The sequence below is a fragment of the Marmota monax genome, unplaced genomic scaffold (genome assembly GCF_021218885.2).
Source record: "Marmota monax isolate L192 unplaced genomic scaffold, Marmota_monax_Labrador192_F-V1.1 WCK01_AAM20220418_F8-fsc00278, whole genome shotgun sequence".
Taxonomy (NCBI): domain Eukaryota; kingdom Metazoa; phylum Chordata; class Mammalia; order Rodentia; family Sciuridae; genus Marmota; species Marmota monax.
This window is the reverse complement of record NW_026694626.1, coordinates 1,384,908-1,406,387: the sequence shown is the minus strand read 5'-3', so window position 1 is coordinate 1,406,387 and position 21,480 is coordinate 1,384,908. Positions and strand designations below refer to the sequence as shown.

General features: G+C 34.6%; 1 protein-coding gene across 1 annotated transcript in view; it reads right to left on the bottom strand.

Moving 5' to 3' along the window:
- Positions 1 to 21,480, bottom strand: part of Kcnh8 (potassium voltage-gated channel subfamily H member 8) — a 368,692-nt gene that overhangs the window by 166,188 nt on the left and 181,024 nt on the right. The window contains exon 4 of the mRNA XM_046422707.2: positions 5,016 to 5,143. Coding sequence (XP_046278663.1) covers positions 5,016 to 5,143 — 128 coding nt within the window. The remainder of the gene's footprint in view (positions 1 to 5,015; positions 5,144 to 21,480) is intronic.

Genomic DNA, 21,480 nt, shown 5'->3' with positions numbered 1-21,480 from the left:
TTTCTAGAAAGGAGATTACTAATAGTCTACTGTAAAAACCTATTTATACATTTTTCAAAATATAATCAGGTTGTGCATGCATTCTTTTTTCTTTTTTTTTTTTTTTGGCATTGTGGTTGATGGTGAAGTTTCTAGTTGGGACCCCAAATCTTGTTGCTTTAGTTAACATGGATACATTCTGAAACTGGGCAGCCATTGGTTAGATGGTAAAGGGAGGAACAGTTACTTAAGGGTTATTATTCAAGTCATGGGAGGAGAAAAGCAATGTTCACTGTGCAACTGATTAAATGCAGAAGAATAGCTTGAGTTTTTGATAACTGTAAAAGCATTTCACTTGAAAGCAGTCCAACTTGATGAACAGTTCCTTTATTGCTATGAGACAAAGGGAGGCCCAACAATAGCATGTGTGGAAATTTGACAAGTCTGTGACCAGATACTTGCAGACCTTGCTTTGACCTCAATTAATGAGAAATACAAGATAGGTAATGAAAACTTAAATTTGAAAGTTAGGTTGAATTAACAGAGCAGTTAAAAGTTCCAGAATACATATTACTTGCAGGTCACAGTGTTATTTTCTTGTCTCAGTCACTGAGGGAAAGGCAGATTAATGTGGTGTGCTCAGAGAGCCCTGAATATCTGAGATTCAGGGAAAATTCAGAGAGATCTGGAACACTTAGCTCCTAGTGGTGGTTATCGGTGAGTAAATGGTTCTCCTACCCTAATATGAATGCCCCCGTGTCTGGTGTGTCTCTGAGGTAGGCATTCTCAACATGTGTTTGTACTTCCTGTCAACATTCTCACTCAATCCACCCAGGCACTTCCTGGTCTGGGGCCTCATGGTAGGGAACTGCTCCACTACTTCCAGATGATTCTTTGGTGTCCACCTGCTTCCACTGCATCTTTGTTCCACCCAATTTCCTCATATTGGACCTTTTGCCTCATTTTCTGGTTTTGAGGAATAAGTTCCAAAGGTGGACATTGGCTTAACACCGAGAAAAACAGATGAAATTCTCTGTTGAGCTTCTCATTAGAACTTCGGCAGGTGAACTGAAGAGGGAGTTAGGGTCTGCAAGGATCCATCTCCTCCAAATCGATACACACTTCTAGATATAACACTAAGGTAGGTTCTAATATAACTTTTCCCCTTAATACTTATTATACCAAGAAATGTTCAGAAGCCCTGGGGAGCATCTCACTTTCCATCCAACAGGTTTTTTTACTGTCATGCTACAGAAATTGAAATTTTGCCTTATTAAAGGAAGAAAGCAAGTCTAGGATGAGGATTGGGAAAATAACAGAGTGAGTAAAGTGTTTTCTTTGTATAATGCTAATTGCAGGAAATATTAGTGAAGCTCATGCAAAAGTTCAGCAATACATTTGTTATATCTGCTAATCAGATTTCATTTTCATAGGCTACTTAAACATTATTTTAAATGATGTTAGATTATTGTTAAAGCATATTACTTTAAAATTATGCTGAGAATTCTGTACATCTTAGATTAGACTTAAGTTTTGAAATATTATTAACTCAAATCCTGCACACATCTCTACACCATCACCTAAGTGAAAACAAAAATAGATGCTCCTTTATTCCCACTACTATATTTATAAAATTTTATCAAAACCATTTAAATGGAAGAAAATTTCTTAGAATTGTTTTTAAAAAAGGAAACATTTGTAAAATTTTGCTTTTAGAAGGAAATAGGGTGAAAATTCCTATTATTTATGACCCTCAAACATATGGTGTTTGCCTAAGGTATGATACAACCAATTTGTCTAGACTTTATATATTACTGATTGATTTTGAAGCATATTGCTTTAGTGCAAATCATGCCTTTTTTTTCTTTTTATTTTTTTGGTACTGGAGATCAATCCCAGGGGCACTTAACCACTGAGCCACATCCCCAACCTTTTTTTAGTTTTACTGTGAGATATGGTCTCACTAAGTTGCTTAGGGCCTCAATAAATTGCTGAGGCTGGCTTTGAACTTACAATCTATCTGTCAGCCTCCTGAGTTGCTGGAATTACAGATATGCACCATCACACCTGGCTGCCAACCATGCTTTCGCAGTTTACCTCTACCCTATGAATCATTTAAATAATTGTTAACTCAATGCCTAATTAAGGTAACTGTTTCCTAAAATATTATTACAACACTTCTTTGAAATGGTCATCTGAATGAGCAAGAGGGTAGGAAAATGCTTCTAAAGTCACTGCAGCACAGCCAAGCCCAGTGTATGTCTTTGAGGAAGACTAGCACAGGACCCCGCTGGTAATACTGGGGCATTTATTTATAGCACTCTCCTTTCAAGCTTTGAAAATTCTCATGTGATCTTGTTTGAAACACTTTTATTATTCCATTCTCATTTAATGGACAGAGTAATAAATCAAGAAATGCGGAAATGAGGCACTAAAGCACAGGTGCCCCTAGAAAACCTTCATAATAAGTTCCAGGAAAAGGTAAGAGGCAGGACTACAGGTGTTAATAATGTCTCCATCCCCACCTTGCCAATAGCCTGATGAGTTCATTTGGCTATGGTTGGAGCACATGTGCCTATTCCATAGAACTGTCTCAAGGAGGATGCTAGGTAGAGGCAAAATAGTGACTTTTGGGAAGAAGATTAGGGTCCAAATCCTGTAGCTGCTGCTTCTACTTTTGAGACTCAGAACCAATTGTTGTTTTTTTTCCTCCCATTTTAAAAATGCACTTATAAAAATAACACCTATGCCTTCTGGAGTAAAAGGAATTTTTAAATCAAATTGTTTTAAATAGTTTAGGGCTATCAATAATTAGGAATTCTTCTATGTGTATGCAAACATTGCAGCCAAAATTTCCCCAAAGATTTAGTTGAGAAATATCGAGATCATTTCCTTTTCTTCTCTCTTTCTGCTATCTGTCTTTTAGCCATTCTCCTCTGTTCTCCTTGAAAAGAGATGGTGAACACGACCTTCTGATTCCATACTCAGCTTCAGAGGTAACATTTACCTGTAATATCAGAGCCACTGTGTTGATCAGACATCCTTAATTACTATGTATTATTTTAATGCTCCACCCTGATGTTTATACTTCTGAAATGAACAGCAATTAAACAATTAGCTAAGCAGTGGGAGTTATGATTTTTTTTAATCAGATTTTTAAGTAGTGTTTTGTACTTCATTGAATCTAAAGAGAAACATAGCAGGTTCAGCAAATGCATTTTAAAGTTTACTAATACTTGAAACATCCTTAAGTAATTCTCAACTAAGTGATTCCCAACTAAAAGCTAGAAGATACTGTCGGCTTTCAGAATAACAGAATCTGGGTAATATTTATTTAGGTGCTTTGCTGGTTAGGCTTGCCAATATTCAGCCCAGATGCGGGCACCTTTGTTTCTTCCTAGAATGTGTTTACTGTCACCAAGGCTGACTTGGTAATTTAAGGGAGATGTAAATAGGGACCAGGGAGGGTTAGGATCCATAGATCCAGTGGTGTGCACTGTCTCTCCCTGGATTCTTAAGTCTCTCCCTGGATTCTTACTAAGTCAATGTGACACTAAGGCACAGGTGCCCCTAGAAAACCTTCATAATAAGTCAGGACCAAAAAAGAAAAAAAAAAGTGTGTAAAGTGTGACACTCCACAGTAGAGCATGGCAGACCAGTCACAGATACGGCAGGTGATCCTTGGAGAATAAAGGTATCAAAACATCTTATTCTAGCCTCCAGAAAGAAATCATACTGAAGAACCAGTTTTGCAGCACTTCTGTGCTATTCTTCTCACTCTGTGTTTATACATCTTTCTTTGTTTACGACAATTAGAGAAACAGATACTTTGAATGTCTTATGCAAGGGTATCAAAACATTTATATAGGAGATTAGATAGTCCCAGAGCTTACCATGTAAGATGTTGAAGGTTCCCCTGTACCCTTAAGTCCCACAACTTCTGAAACTTAAACCAGTTCCAAGATAACTCTGGTTGTTTCAAATGTCATTGGCAAGTTAGACTGCATATTTAATTTGCCACTCATAATCACAGCACCCCAGATATGTCCTGATGATTCCACAATGGAAATTAGTGACATTAACATCATTTTAAAAATTACCTTTGAACATCTACAACTAAACAGGCATGGTTCTGGGTTTCTCCATGAAGAGGGAATCTTTTTGTGCTAAAATCCAACTGAGTACAAAATTCTGAAGATATGTGTCATGTGAAACTCTCCAAAGAAATACTTTTTTTACTGGCATAGTTATTTGCTGTGACTTCAGACAGAAAAACACCAGGTTTCAAGGTTTCAGTAAGTAGCACCATTGTAATTTACCAACAGTGGGACTTTTAGAGAACTATAACATATGGCATGTAATTTCAAATCTAATGTTCCACTCTGTGAAATTTCCAACTGTTTCGCATAAAATATAAATATTTAAATGGAGTAATGACTTTGACTTTTCCTTGATCCCCCTGGGTAAACACATTAACAGAAATTAGATAAAGTGCAAAACAGATGAAACTAAAATTAAATTTGAGCAATTTGACCAACAAACTATGAGTGTGTAGTTGACTTGCTGCATCATCCTGTTTCATAAAATGTAACCAGTATGTCCCTATTTGCAGCAACCCCAGCACCATTTTGTACTATGCTGCAATATTTTTTTTTATTTTTTTATTTTTTTATTTTTTATTTTTTTTATTTTTAATTTTTTATTGTGGGTTGTTCAAAGCATTACAAATTTCTTGACATATCATATTCCACACTTTGATTCAAGTGGGTTATGAACTCCCACCTTCACCCTGAATGCGCCCGATCTCGGCTGCAATATTATTCTAATCTCTGTACTGCGATAACGCTCTGATTAAGCACTTTTATTATAGAAATGCCTCATGACTGCTGACCTTTCCCAGTTTGGTCTTTGCAGGCAAGCATAAGCCAAAGTGGGGAAAAAGTCAGTAATTGAGCAATTGGAGCCTTTCTTTAGTGAATCAAATATTGCCACCAGGGGAAATTCTAACATTCATAGTGTATACACATACCACCTACATTATTTATTTTCAATTTGTTCTTTTCTCTTCTTTGCAGGTGCCCAGAGATGTGATAAAGGACAGCTCGGCTCCGTCTCCGGGCTGAGTCAAAGTGGGTTCCTGCTCTTGATCTTCCCTTGGCTTTATCTGGGGGAAAACAAAATGCATTAGATATCAATGAATATATCAGTTCATCCAATCAAAGTCATTTTGTAAGTTCACTTTTAAAAGCAAATAATACATAAATGTTTTAGAGCACCTAAAATAGTCTGCTTGATCCTTATAATATTTAATTGAATTTAGCCCATTATAATTTATATATTTTATCATTACATTAACTGCATTAATTTTTAAAAATTATAGTAAAATTTATATGAGAATATAGGAACTTTCAAATGATGCAGAAAAGTCTTAAGTAGTATTATTGTCTTCTTTCTGCTATTCCATGTGCAAATCCCTACTTCTATGCAATATTTAAAAAAGTTTCTTTCCAGAAAATTTCTAATCCACCTATTATATGCATATATATAATTATTTTTCATGGTATAAATGGAAGTTTACTATAAAAACTGTTTGCACATTACCTTCTTCACACCAAAATAACTTGTAAATCATTTGAAATCTGTACTACTCTCTCCCCCTTTATTTTAATGGCTAATAGAATACCATGCTAAGGAAAAGACTATACTTATTAATTTTATTCCTTATCATGACATGTAGGTTTATCCTGGATTTACAAAAAATTCTCTGTAGAAAATCCTACAATGAAAATTATTAAATGCATGGAGCTTCAAGTTTGTGGACTGTCTAGATATTCAGTAAATAAATTGCCAGCAATGGGTATGTACACTTCAAATTTTTGTGTTGATATCCTAAATTTTATTCCAGCAATTTACAATTGAAGCAAGGGAATAAATATACTTGCTTCACTGCACACATGTCCAGATTGCAAAACATTACAGGTGTTGTTTAATATTTTGATGTTGAAAAATATCAAATTATTGTTTGAAGTTATATTTGAAAAAACATGAATGGGTAAGAGCACATCTTTAAATGGACATTGTTCCTTTGCATTTATTTTTATGAAGTTAATTCCTATTACTTTTGCTATTTGAAAAATTGAATTAATACTTTTCACCTTATTTATAACAGTTCTTAGTATAAAAAGTCATTTTTTGTTGTATATTCTGCCAAAAATATTCTCAACTTTTTATTTCACTTTGTATTTTATCTATGCTTCCTAAACATTTTTAAATTTTTTGATGTTGGACATATTGATCTATTTGTGGTATCTAGACATTATGTCATGTGTAGCAAAAATTTTCATTAAAAATTATTTTAAAAATCTATCCATATTTCTGATACGTTTATACCTTTATTTTTGAAATTTTGAAATTTAAATCTTTAATCAAATTCTATTTTAGTAAAATCAGGTCAAGAGCCAGTTATATATTTTTTTCAAAGTGTTATTCTCCAAAATAAATAAATAACATCATTATATTACATTAAGAAACAATTGTGTTTATTTGACCGATTGGTTAACGTAAATTTGTCCCAAATAAATTTTATCTATATTACAATGATTGAAATTATTTTTAAAATTAATTACTATTGTTTGTCTAAATTTTACCATCAGATCTCTCTAGTCTTATGAATTCTCTCTTATTTTGCTCATTCACAAAAAATATTTGGTTTGGTGGCTATGTTGAGAAGGTATATAACTTATTGATGGCTACTGCGTGCCAGGCTTTGTTCTAGATCTTTCATATTTATCATTTCAAACAATCCTCATAATATTCATGATATAAGCATTACTACCCTCCATTCATAGATGAGAAAACTGAAGGGCCAATAGCATGCCATGTGGTCATGCAGCTTGTAAGCAGCTGAGACAGACCTGGAGCCATGTTGGGCTAAAATCCCTATTATTTCCACAAGCAGCATCACATCCCTAAATGATATCAGTCAATGTTCAGGCCTGTTGCGCTGTGATGAGTATCACCTACTGTGTTGTTCCATTTATGTGACATTATCTAGACACTGGAGATAGACATAGACAAATGGGTATAACAGGTACTGCGTATCTGAGGTTAGACTCCAAGTCTTTAAAAAATTTAATGTCCCCCACCCTGCATTTCCCACAGGGATATTTCAATGATCAACAAAGAAGATGTTTTACTCACTGCAAAAGTATAATATGACATTACAGTTTTTTAAAGAGAGAGAGAGAATTTCTTAATATTTATTTTTTAGTTTTCAGTAGACACAACATCTTTATTTTTATGTGGTGCTGAGGATCGAACCTAGCGCCCCGCGCATGCCGGGCGAGCGTGCTACCGCTTGAGCCACATCCCCAGCCCCACATTACAGTTTTCTTAAAAATTGTTCAACTTTGCTGAATATTTTGAAAAATTTTTGAATAAAATATATATTACTATGAACACAAATCACTAAAAGTTTATTAAAAACAAAAAATAGTATCAAATAGGACAGTATTCTTAAAAATTCTTATTGAAAAAGACTTATTTTAGTGTGCTGTTAAAAGTTCTAATCATGTGTTTATGTGCTAAATTTTTTAGTTCATGTAGAACTATTATGAATTGCATTTGAAAATGTATTTTTTTTCTTATGGCAGGGTCTAATTTTAAATGTATTTAAATTTGAAAATAGAGTTTTAAGACAATGTATATAGGATTTGGGTACAGCCAGCAGGCTGCTTATGCAATATCATTTGGTTTCAAAATGCCAAGTGGAATTACAACACTTGAAAATGGAGCAGAGTAGATATTTATGACAGTAAGCCAATTCCCTTCTCAGTAGAGAAATATAATTAACAACTGAGATTTTCCAAATAAAACAACAGCAATTTCATCATCTTAAAACAAGGACCCCTCAAGGACAAATGTCAAAGAAACATTTGTCCTGGTCTTAACTCTAAATAGAAGAAAAAAATGTTTCCTTGAAAACTTGAAAATCAAATGTTAAAACAAGAAACAACATCTAGTTAGAAAATAAGCAAATGCCATGAATAGCATGAATAGCCATTTTATTAAAGAGCATATAAGAATGACAAATAATCATATCAAAAGATGTTAAAAAAAACCCTAGTCATCATGGCCATGAAAATTGAGACAGAAAATGAAATATCTATATGCACAACAGCTTAAATAAAAATAGTAGCAATATCAAATTCTGCTGAGGATATAGAGAAACTGGATCTTCACACACTGCTGGTAGAAATGTAAAATAATACAGTCACTCTAGAACACAGTTTCACAATTTCTTGAAAAACAAAAAATCATAAACATTCTTCCCATATAAACCACCAAGTGCAATCTTGGACAACTATTCCAGAGAAATAAAATATGTCCTCAAAACAAATCCCATGTACAATTGTCCATAGTAGCTTTCTTAGAAGTGGAACTAACCTAAATGTCCCTCAACATGTAAGTGGTTACACTGGTCTATCCACACAGTGAAATACAACCTAGGAATAAAAAGGACAAATGACTGAGATAGGCAGCAATTTGGATGAGTCTCCCTGGTATTATATTCACTGAAAAAAAGCTGATTTCCAAAGGTTACATACTGTGTTGTTCCATTTATGTGACATTCTCTAGACATTGGAGATGTCAGTGGCAGATCAGTGGCAGGCAGGTATCAGGGAGGGTGGAGAATATGGCTATGGCGGAAGCAGAGGGAGATCATTGTAATGATGGGATAGCTGAGTGTCTTGATTGTGTTGGTGGCTACACAATTTACACGTGTGATTAAATGGTATAACACTACACACATACAGTATAACAAAGCCAGTTGGTTGGTTTTGATATTGCACCATATTATGTAAGTTATAACCACAGGAAGAACTGGGTAAAGGGTTCGTCGGCCTCTCTGTACTGACCGTGTAGCTTCCTGAGAATCTATAGTCATTTCACAATAAAGAGTAAATTATTTTTAGGTTGTATCCAGGTGTTAGTGTGTTTTTATTGATTTTAAGTGAAACATATTGAGGCCTTTTTAATAACTTGAAAATCAGGGGTGCTGGCCCATCCCAGGAGTATGTGTGAAGCTGAAAAAGGGTCATTCCTCAAAGTGATGAAGATGTTACTTTCACCTATTTTAAAATTGTTACAATGCATTGATTTTGTGAGAAGAAGACACTTGGCTATCTTATGACATAACATTTATCATTGAAAATGCACATTTACACACCCACAAGACAGTGTGCATGTTCTTGTACTTATAGTTCATACATTTTGAGATACATACAGCTTATAACTGTATAACTAATATTTAAAGCAGAGTCTGGCTGATAACTGGTACTTTAATTTTCTTGATTGGTCTTATATTGGTCCTTTTATCAATTATTGTATTTCAGTTTGAATTTATAAATGCATATCCATATTTACTCATCTACTTCAAGCAAATCTAGATTAAACAAAAATACCTTTTTGCTTTCACAGCTATAGACTTGTCTTTGGAAAGAAAGCTTTAAAAAAAGGGGGAGTATAAATGTATAGTTAACAGTGTAAAATAATTTGACATCAGAGACTTCTTTAGAGGTAGATATTTCCCATTCCCACGTATTCTAAAATATGCAGCAAACACTGGATTTGGATTTACATTATCCTTCTGGCCCCTACCAAATTTATTATTTTGGAACAACAGAAATATTACCTGAAAGTCTGAAACTTCAAGACCATTGTGAAACTGCTTTCGAAAATCATAACCTATTTGTGTAAATTTTTTTTACTATAGGAAAGTATAAATGTATATAAAAGATGAGAGAATGGCCCACCATAATGGTGAGTTATATTGATATGTGTATGTCCATATATATCGGTCTCCTATTATTGTCAAAAGACCCTTGACTGATACACTCATCACCCAGCTTCAACAAGTATGAATACAAGTATAGTATATACTTTTTATTTTTACCTACTTCACTCCTTCAGATACTCTTGAAGTAAATACAAGGTATCATATTTATCTATGTGTTTATTTATCTATCTACATACATAGCTATGGCACACCTATGATAAAATGTTTTTAAAACCCAATCATGATATCTAACACATGAAAAATATAATAATTTTGCAATTCCATCAAACATCCAGTCATTGAGAAGCTGTGGCTAAAGCTGGGAACCTTGGATTCCCAGGGTTAGAGGAGATGTCAAAAGGATGAACACAGATGTATGGAATATGGGAAAAAGCCACCAGCTAATGCTTTAAGTCAGAAAGCCCCCTCTCAAAAGTAGTGTCATTCTGTTTCTATTTTACAAAACGAACTTCTGAACAAAATTTTACTCAATGAAATAATTCTATCATGAAAAGAAAATGCAAATTACCAAGTGGGTAATCTTAAGTCAAAATGAAAGAGTAGTACTGGTTCTACTTATATCAAACTGAAAAGAAAAAGTACACTTAGTAGAGAGGTATATTGGGTGATGCAGTGGGCAGTGCAGTCTTACAGGAGACTTGGTGGGAGGATAGATTATCATATAGTTTGGAAATCTTGCCACTGATAACTCAGTGCAGAGGCTAGAGATACACGAGTTACTACCTGGTCTTATAAGCACCTTAGTCAGGTGGTTGGTTTAGTAACTTCAATGGTCCTGTGAGAAGAATTTATGTAATTGATCAGATGAAGTTTGGAAGGAGTCTTTATACAAGAATTAGATAAAAAGAGAAAAGAAGAATGCTTCAGAATTTAGTGGCAAGATTTTCGCTTTCTTTTGAATTGAAGGCCTCTTATCAAGTTAAAAAAAGTTAGAAATATGCTAGAGGATTATTATAAGAACAGATCACTTTCCATCGAGAGTAAAACAGGAGTTCCTAAGATGAAATGAATGTGACATATCGAAACAGAAAATCAGCATGAAAAAAGGAAGAGATAAACTAATATTAAGAAGTTAGATATTCTTAAAGTATTAGCAATTATAATAGATTCTAGGTATGAAGATCAAGTCTCATTTAAATAGCCATACAAAGCAGTGAATTTTTTTGCATTACTTTAAAATACATATTTAATTACAAAGGACTCGATTAGAGTAAATTTATATTTATCCATTTTAAAGTGTTATTTATTGTACTAGCTACCTAATGAAAACATTGATATAATTGTATTTCTTATCTACTTCTTTGTTTAGTTTAAAATTTATATGATAAAAAATTTATAAACACTAAAAGACACAGAGTTTATGGCTGTAAATCAAATAGGTACAAACCACTAGCCATTTGGAGTTTTAAAATGATTTCTTCCCACATCCACAAATTTTTAAAATGCATAAAGTTTAAAATCAGAAAAGAGAAACAACCAAAAGCTAAAAGAGAAGACACAAATGGAACATTAAGGTTTTCTATTTTTTAAGAATCTATGCTTCTTAATAATACTGATGGAAATAGACTGTCTAAAATTATCATAGAAATGAAGATCTTTTGATGAGTGATTCTCTGAATTATATGAATTCATGAAAGTGTCTTTCAATGAAAAATTTAAATAATTAGACCAAGGTTGAGGTAACTATCTTTTAATCATGACCAATAATCTAAGGGAGCTGTGTGTACACATATAAACAGACAACTGATAAAAGGCAGGGATGTCACAATGTTTTCCTATACTACATTAACCCATACCCACAGGACCAAGCATTTCCACTATTTAGTCCAATTCTTTTAGTTAAGATGAGTGTTGCCAGGTAAACAGAAAACACTTGGTAAAATGTGAGTACATATCAATGAGGAGAACCACCTCAAATATCATGCCCACCATCATGGTCATATCGTTTTACATAACAAGGGCTGAAGTCCCTTTAGCCACCTATAACTTCTTCTCCAACTGGAATATTTTCCAAAGATTATTCTCCAGTATCACTAAGCCTTAGATGCATCAAAGACAGCTAATGATGTCAAAAGCCTCCAACCTTGGATTTCAATAAGAAATTCAGACAATTACAACTCTAGTCCTATTAATATTTTTGTGGAGATATTTTGCCCATTGACTAGTAGTTTTAGTATTTTCTACTGTTTTTTTTTAGCACAACTTTTCATTTCTCTGGCTGTAATGCTGCAGAGTCACACCTTTCGTGCAATCATACATGTACATATGGTAATAATGTCCATCTCATTCCACCATCTTTCCCACCCCTATGTCTCCTCCCCTTCCCTCACTACTCTCTGCACAATCCAAAGTTCCTCCATTCTTCCCTTCCCCACCGGCCTCCCCCATTGTGGATCAGTATCCACTTACAGAGAAAACAATTGACCTTTGTTTTTTTGGGGATTGTCTACTTCATTTAGCATGATATTCTCTAACTCCATCTACCTGCAAATGCCATAAATTCATTCTTCTTTTAGGTCAAGTAATATTTCCTTTGTGTATATATAACACAGTTTCTTTATCCATTCATCCAATGAAGGGCATCTAGGTTGGTTCTACAGTTTAGTTATTGTGAATTGAGCTGCTATAAACATTGATGTGGCTGTGTCACTGTAGTATGCTGATTATAAGTCCTATGTGTATAAACCAAGGAGTGGGATAGCTGGGTCATCTTTAGCCTCTGCCCTCTGTTTCTAAATCTTGTATTTAAATTAATCAAAATTTTGAAACAAAGTATTGTTCATTGCTGGACATCAAAGAGCCCAGTATAAGGAAAGAGGTCTGAAATCTTGTGTAAGAAATTTAAATAATTTACACAAGTGAAATGAATGTAAAAAAAAATCATTATTATTATAATTAATAATGGATGATCCAAACATTTAAAGTATAATAATCAAAACACATATTCTCTTAGCAAATAGTCTGATATGGTCAATGTGAACATGGACCTTCACAAGTAGAAGGGTTCAGAGCCTAAGCATTTCATTATATTTGAATTAGACTTGACAGTGTCATGATAGAAGTCCCATCTCAGAATCCAAACTCTTCCAAAAGTCAACATCTTGCTACTATTGTTGCCAATATCAGATAACCAGAAATCTGGACTATAAGAAAAACTTCAAACAAAATTTCCCTACATTACTAGAAAACATGCAAGTATTAATTTTGACATTTTTAAAAAGTCATCTCACCATGTAAAAAATAGTGTTTCCCTTTAGTGACTTCATTATTATTTGGTATCATCAGTTTGGAGATTTCTGTCCTCCAGGGGGGTTGGCTAGTGCTGCTACTTTGAACTTTATATCTTCAGTAGAGAATATGATATTTTCAGAAATAATAGCAAAACATCTGATGTAATTGAGGCACTAAAATGTGGTTCAAAAATCCTTAGGCACTTCATAATAAACACATCATAATCCTTTACGTCCAGGTACTCCTCTTCAGCTGAACGAGTCATGAAAAAATGACAGCTTTTCTCTGGTAAAACTTCCACCAGCAATCCAGTCCACAGCTGACTCTTCTATGTTTGTACTAGACGACACTAAAACAAAACCTATTTGGGGAAGACTTTCCTATGTCCTGTTTTAACCTCTAGATATTATTCTAAATCTTGTGCTTCTAATATACCCAGAATGACACTAATCTTAGGATAATTGTGATGTTCTCCAAATTAAATTAACTTCAATTCAACTTAAATGTCCAAACAAAGGACTCACAAAAGGTGTTGGAAATTCATTAAGTCTTACCATGACCCAATCAGGTACAAGGAAGATGCCATGAGGCACCAGGCGGACACATGCAAGTTTTGACTTTCTGAAGGTCATGTCTGGTTGGAAAGAAGGATGTGATTGAGGATAGAGTGGTGCCAGTGGGCACTAAACGGAAATTCTTGTGGAAGAGAAGGAAGGGGTTTACAAGAGAGAATGGCAACAACAAAACCAGTGGAGAAATTGGCCTCTGATCTGAGCCTAAAAAAGACACGTTAAGCCAAATCCATGGGAGAAAGCAGTTTAAACTGAAAAACCTTGAAGAAAAACATGTCAGTATATTTTATGGCTTTCGGAGAAACATTATACTTAATGTGTAATGAAGGGTATGTAATTGGGGGTATGGGAGATGAAGCTGATAGTGAACTTTTGGCTAAATTTATTAGTCATTTTTACATGATATAGTAAAGAATTTAATCTTAACTCTTAAAAGGACTGGCTTGTGGATTTAGACTGAAATATGTATTGAGGGAAGATTTTAGAAGCAGAAAGACTAAACAATGGGTGTTTTAGCTATAAAAACACTAATTCGAGTGATATTGGCTGAATTATATTGTTATATTGTGTGCATGTATGAATATGTAAGAACAAATCCCATCATTATGTATGACTATAATGCACCAATAAAAAATGTAGGAAAAAAAAACTAATGGATTGGTAAGAACCGTCCTCTAGTTATTTAGTCTCCTTGGACACAGTTATGACAGTTATAATCAAGGGCATAAATAAGAAATTATCTGGCTATACACATTAAATTTAAAAAATGACCCCTGCATATTCTAGCTATAGTAATCCTTATAATATAATAGAAACAAAATTCTCATATTCACTATTTTATTTTAATGCTTAGTCACATATTGGTTAGGAGTTTCTTTTATGGTAATTCTAATCACACAAAATAATGCATGAATCAAGAAAGATAATGTGTTTTCTTCAATTTTGTCTTTTCAGAAACTGCAATCACTCAATTGTCCCTAATCATTTCTATTACATTCTATTTCTATTTTTTTTTCCACAGAATTTATCAAGCATTGAGTAATGCTGTCTCTGGAATGTTTCATGGAGAATGTGGCCCTAAAAGCAAACTTTTAATGTTTTTTTGTGGGGGAATGAATTCAGTTCAATATTCTGGTACTGAAAAATTGGCAATGGCTTAGTTCTACCTACAGTCTGTGAAATTTGGAGTAGTTGGGAGTATACATGGGTTAAAGACCCCTAAAATCATCAAAGAGCCTAAAACTGATAGAAGCATTTAGGAACATAAAGGATAAAAGGACAAGTTTGTAAATATTAAGCATCAGAAGTATTAGGCAATGCTTCCAGAAGAGAAAAGATATTGTATGGATCTACTAGTAGATCATAAGGGATTACTTGCCAAGGGTGAAGTATAAGCCAAGATTAGGGGTGACAATTACACCGCAAACTCAGGAATAATTAGAGTGCATAAAAGAATAGTAATTGTCTGTACAGTCAATAAATCCTGAAGCAGTATCAGCAGGGTAAGGGAAAAATGTATTTGACTGCTATAAGAGTAGTTTAGAAAGTTTCAAAAAATATTTCTTCCAGAAAAAAGATAATGAAACAAAAAAGATTGGAGTGGGGTGGGAGGGACAGGAAGAAATAAAAGAAGTAATGTTTACTGAGCACCTATAAGTTTAGTTAATCATTATGCATAAACTATATCAAAATCAACCTCATATTAAGTCAAGTTTTACCCTCTCTGTTTAGTTAGTAGATGAGAAGACTGAGGTAGGAAAGTTGATGACCCTGCTCATACATCTAGGAATAAGTATTCGTCATACATCTAGGAATAAGTATTTCTAGTCTTCAATAAATTGGCAGTCTGTATATTTTTAAAACTGCCTTTCCTGCAAAGAAAACATCATGCTAAGTAGAATAAGCCATTCCCGAAAAACCAAAGGCCAAGGTTCTCTCTGATATGCAGATGTTAACACACAATAAGGGGCAGGATGTGGGGGAGAATAGAAGTTCATTGGATGAGACAAAGAGAAATAAAAGGAAGGGAGGGGAATGAGAATGGGAAAGACAGTAGAATGAATCAAACATAACTTTCTTGTGTTCATATATGAATACATAATCAATGTAATACCACATCATGTACAACAAGAAGAATGGGATCCATATTAGAATAAGTTATGCTCCATGTATGTCTAATACATCAAAATACACTCTACTGACATATATATCTGAGAGAGAGAGAGAGAGAGAGAGAGAGAGAGAGAGAGAGAGAGAGAACAACCTTTTGCTTCTCATAATCTGGTAAGCCACTGATCCTGACAGCAGAAATATGGGGAAAAAAAGATATAGGAAGAAAGTAAAAAGTAGGATAAAGAGACTGTAAGTACAGTCACCAATTCATTCTCACATTTGTATTATACATGCCTTTATTTTTTCAACAGGTATAAATTGTTTTCTCCCCCTGCCACCCCCCCCCCCAAATTTGGGCAGGTCCTGTGATTTATTTTCCCTTTCTTTCTTTGAATTATAAAATAGTAGAAGGCATAATTTCTTTCACTATACAGCTTCCATATTTGACCTCTTGGGATCCAATCACTATGTAAAGCAGCAAGACTCAACTGAATAATGACAGAGAGATAGGGGGAAGAGGGAGAGAAAGAGAGAGAAATGACACTAGATATCATATACAATCTCTGGTCATTCTTTCCTACTCAGCTAAGGCACCTGACATTTGACAGAAATCCTTCAGGATGTTCCAGCCCGAGCCCAGCTCCAAGTGGATGGCAGCTACATGAACCCTTTCAGCTACATCCTCTGGAATGAAGAACCACATAGTCTACCCATAGAATTATGAGAAATAACAAACTGCTATTACTTTTCATTTTTCAAGTTTGGGGAAATCTGTTCAAATTTTGGGAAAAACTAATGGATATAACTAGTTCAGTGATCCTGGAGTGGAGAGAACAAATGATTAGGAAAATATAAACAGAGCAGTAAAGTAGTATTACCTACTTTATTTCAAATCTATTTTCATTTCAAACCCTTAAGCCTCTATCTGACAAAAAGAATACCTCTATTAAAATATTAATAGTTCCTGGAAGCAATAGTTAGCTGCTTAGCAGGGATTATCTCACAATAGAATGCCATCATTTGGCACAGGATGTATAGATTCTATTTAAGCCTGACTCAGAAAAGAGGGTTAGAAAAGTACCAGGAAGATGTGCTGATTTTGCAGAGTTTTGGCTCCGACCATGTTAACACCATCACCATCCCCTCCATTATTACCACCAAGTATCATACTTATTATGGGTATGATTGACTTACAGCTACATCCTTTATGCAAATACCATGCTAGACAACACTTCATATTTTTCTCTGTTCTCTTAGTAACACTATGAGGTAGGCATTGGCCCACTTTGAAGATCAGCATATTTAAATAAACTGCCCAAATCTCTGTAGTTTACAAGGGTCAGCATGATAGTCCAGTTCTGTCAATTCCAAAGTCTTTACCCTTTGTTTTTATCGTGCAGTTGCTCCTGATTTATTCTGCCCTTTCCTGTTTTTGAGGACTGTCAATTAAAAAAATATTGTTAATTTTGAAAAATACTTAAGTTCTATAGGAAGTAGGTCTATGTTTTAGAGTTATGTAACACATTAAAAACTTCTTCAGATGAAAAGCAAACTTATAAGAATTCTAATGTAAAAATCAATTAAAAGTAATTATATTTTTTTTCAAATATGTCTTAATAATTTTGTAGCAGTAATAATTGTAATAATGGTGGGTCCTGAAATGATAGTGTTTTTCTGACTGGTATTTCCCAGTGTCTTACATTCGAAGTCCTGAGCTCTTTTTAGGTTTATAATAGTCATAATGACAAAATCTTGGCCATAACTTGATCTAGTCATGGGATGGGAAAGGATACCTGTGAAGAAATCAAGCCATGAGTAAGCACCCAGGGATGAAATTGTAGGAATAAGAGAGGAAGAAGGAAGAACAGAAGATGTTGAAAACACGTGCCAATTCCTTATCTATAACATCAACAAATAGATTCAAACCATTGTAAACCATCTATTTATTTTGTGCCAGACACTGAACAGTGATGAGTAACTCACATTTTTTGATATTAAGGAAAAACAAATATTTTGTTATTTTATTTATCCAGGTAAAAGGTATCATGGGAGATTTGAAGGTGACCCATGTGATGTATGAGGTTTCCAAGGTAATATTCAATTCATTTTCCATTCTGAGACGTAGCTCCGCCATTGCTACTCAGCATACAATTTCTGGTTGAGGAACAGAGTGAATACTTCGATCCTTATTATAATCCTTATTAGCACATGATTGGTAACATGACAAATAAGAGTGAGTGCCCTCCATGCAGGATTGCTTCATTTCTCCACAATGAGTTTCCTTAGAAAGTCTTATGTAATAATGTACTGCTAAAAAATACTGAATGACAAATCAATTCACTTTGATACCAAAATTCAATTATAAGTCATCCTATAATATATCCTACTACTATTCCTTTATATATATAATAGGGTGGTGGCTGGTTCCTGTGACCAGTGCTTCTCCATGAAGGAGGATTTTGCCTCCTAGGAGTATTCGACAATGTCCAGAGACAATCTGGGTTGTTAAGATCAATGTGGTGGAATCTAATGGGGAAAGATCAGGGATGCTGGTAAAAATTTTACAATCATAATCATAAAATTCAACCAAAAAAGATGATGCAGTCAATCATATACGAGGGAAAAACTACTCCTAAAAAATGTTTAGGTTTGTTACTTTTTTGGCAGAACAAGGAAATGGAGTTGCACAGAAGTCAAATGACCTGAAATCAATGAATGACTTAATTTCTTTTAAATCTCTGGATCATGCATTAGTAATTGGACTTATATAAGCATTCATTTGGGGACAGTCAGCTTTTAATTGATCCATGTTTTTTCAGTTATGCCCAGCAAGTCACAAAATAGTGATCTAAAGCTCTGATATCAGAGATCTTCTTTTAAAGCCATTTTCACATACAGGGTCACAAAAAATATTCTCCTGGTTTGTTCTTTCCTTCTTTTTTTTTCTTATTCATATATTTATTTGAGAGGTGCTCGGGATTGAATCTAGGGCTTCACTCAGGCTAAGCTTGTGACCCCAGCCTTTATTTTTTTCTTAAAAGAAAAATGATAGTTGCGCTGGGGATGTGGCTCAAGCGGTAGCGCAGTTGCCTGAGATGTGTGCGGCCCAGATTTGATCCTCAGTACCACATACAAACAAAGATGTTGTGTCCGCCGAAAACTAAAAAATAAATATTAAAAAAAATTCTCTCTCTCTCTCTCTCTCTCTCTCTCTCTCTAAGGAAAAAAGAAAGAAAAATGATAGAGCCTTACTCACTTAAATCTAAAGTTTATATCTGTAATAACCTCAGTGAAATGTAAAATAAAATATCCTGGCTTTCTAGCCTTGATTCTTGATTGGCTAATTAAGACATACTAAAGCATTCTTGTCTGGCCAACATAGTGACAATCTATTAAGAGATTATTAACACAGATTGTTATGGTTTGAATTTTAAATGTGCCCCCAAAGCTCATGTGTTGAAGTTGGTTCTCAACTGGTGGCTCTACTGGGAGGTGGTGGAAATATTGGGAGGTGGTAGCTAGTGAAGACAGGTAGGTCATTGAGGGTGCACCTTTAAAAGGGCTGTTGGGACTCTGGTCTATCCTTCTTTCTCTGTACTTACTGATACCATGACATGAGTAGCTTTTTTCTACCACACACTTCCTACCATGATGTTCAGCCTCGCTTCAGGCCCAAAGTGATGAAGCCAAGTGAAACCTCTAAAATCATGAGCTAAATGAAACTTTTTCTCCTCTTAAGTTATTTATCTCAGGTATTTTGTCACAGCAACAAAAATCCATCTAAAACATTCTCTTTCCAGTCATCAAAAGAGCCAGAGGCTCTCTGTAGGTCAATGTTCTATTTACCATGTGTTAGTTGCCATGAAGTACCTAGGCACCTTGAAATTTTATGGAACCAGAGCTAGCCAACACAACCTCAGCTTCATTAAATAAGAAAGAAGCTGTCCAGGGTTTGTATTGCTCTTACAGAGAGTTCAGGCATGCTTTCACTCAACTTTTAAGCCATGTTTTTTTCAGCCATGCCCATCAAATTACCAAATAGTTACCTGGGCTCCTAATACTTTGTCTGACTCCAGGGTATGCTTGGATCCACTACATAAACCTAAATCCCCCTGATCAAACCTCTTGAATCAAAAGTTGAGCTATCATTTTCTTTACCATTTATATTACTAGCACCTCACTTCCTAATTTTAACTCTGTATAATCCTGTGCCCAGTCTGTTATGATTCTGGAACATGATCACTCCCAGGACCATGATGGGGAACATCTTGTCTCTTCTCTAGGCCAGAAATATGGCCCTATTGGTCCATTACTAACCTGATTTACACTTCTTAAAGTGACAGAATTCCCTGTTACCTGATAGTTAACTTATTGCACAACATATGAAGTGCATCCTAAACAACACTCTTATTAGCTCTTCACCAATCCATGTTAAGTACTGAATATGATTATTAAAATAAGACCTGTATTAGCCTTTCCTAAGCATTATGCATAGGAATGTTTAGTCATTAGAAAATAAATCACTTGTTAATTATGTGAATCAAGGATCTGTAAACTTTGGCCCTCAACCAATCGCCTACTTTTGTAAATAAGATTTTATTGGTACACCACCCTACTTATTTGTTTATGTATGTCTATGGCGGCTTTCCTGCCATAGACAGAGGGAATTAAGTAGTTGTGATTGAGACTGTATGGCACACAAAGCCAAAATAATTACAATCAGATCTTTTGAAGAAGAAGTTTGCTGATCTTTAACCCAGATTCTGGAACAAATGATAAAGAAAATCTATTCCAAATATATTCCTGTTGGAGAACTTTCTAAAGAAGGAGAAAGTGTAATGACCCAGCTTTATTGAAACTTTTAAAAATTAAACGTCATATAATTGATCCTAGGTTTATGTATGTAGGTGGTTTAAAAGGAGGGAAGCACATCAGCAAGTACTTTTGAAGTTCAAATATTTCTTAATTCTATTCATTTCACCATTATGTAACATCAAATACTCCATAAGATGTAGGGTTTATGAAAACGGAACCATTTAAGGACTGCCATTGAAATGCAAATTCCCAATAGATTCAGCAAGAATACTAAAGTCTATTTCTATCTTTCTCCTCCTTGAATAAGACCATACATTAAGTAGGGACCCTTAGAAACTTCATATGACATCTGCATGACTCCCCTTAGGAAGTATTTCTTCACTTATTCACAGAGCTACATAACGAGTTTTTCCGGTTGAATTGGTGAGAGCATTAAAATGAAGGAATATATGCTTCAATTTTCAAGAACTGAGGCCAGAATTAGTGGCTGCTAATATTGCATGTGTCAATAGAGCAAATGTATTCTCTGGCTTTGGTGAGATCAGATGGAAGATTCAGAAAACAGCGCCTTTAGTTGATAATCATCAGGTCCTGTGACTTGGTATGCAAAGCTTTCCTGTCTTGTAGTGTGATTATGGAATTACAGATTCTTGCGATGACACAGTCTTCCTCCCAAATATATTACAGGGAGTAGGGCAAGTGAATTCAAGGTGACCCAGAGGCGGGGGGGAAAAAAACCCATATCATACGCATAGTAGTATAGGTTCAAATCCTCACTCTACCACTTGTTAGTTGTATGAGCTTAGGCAAGTTACTTAACCTCTCTGGGCTTGAATTTGCTCATCTCGAAAAATAGCAATACTACCTACTCAGAGGCATTTTGTGATAATTAGATACATCCATAAAGTGCTG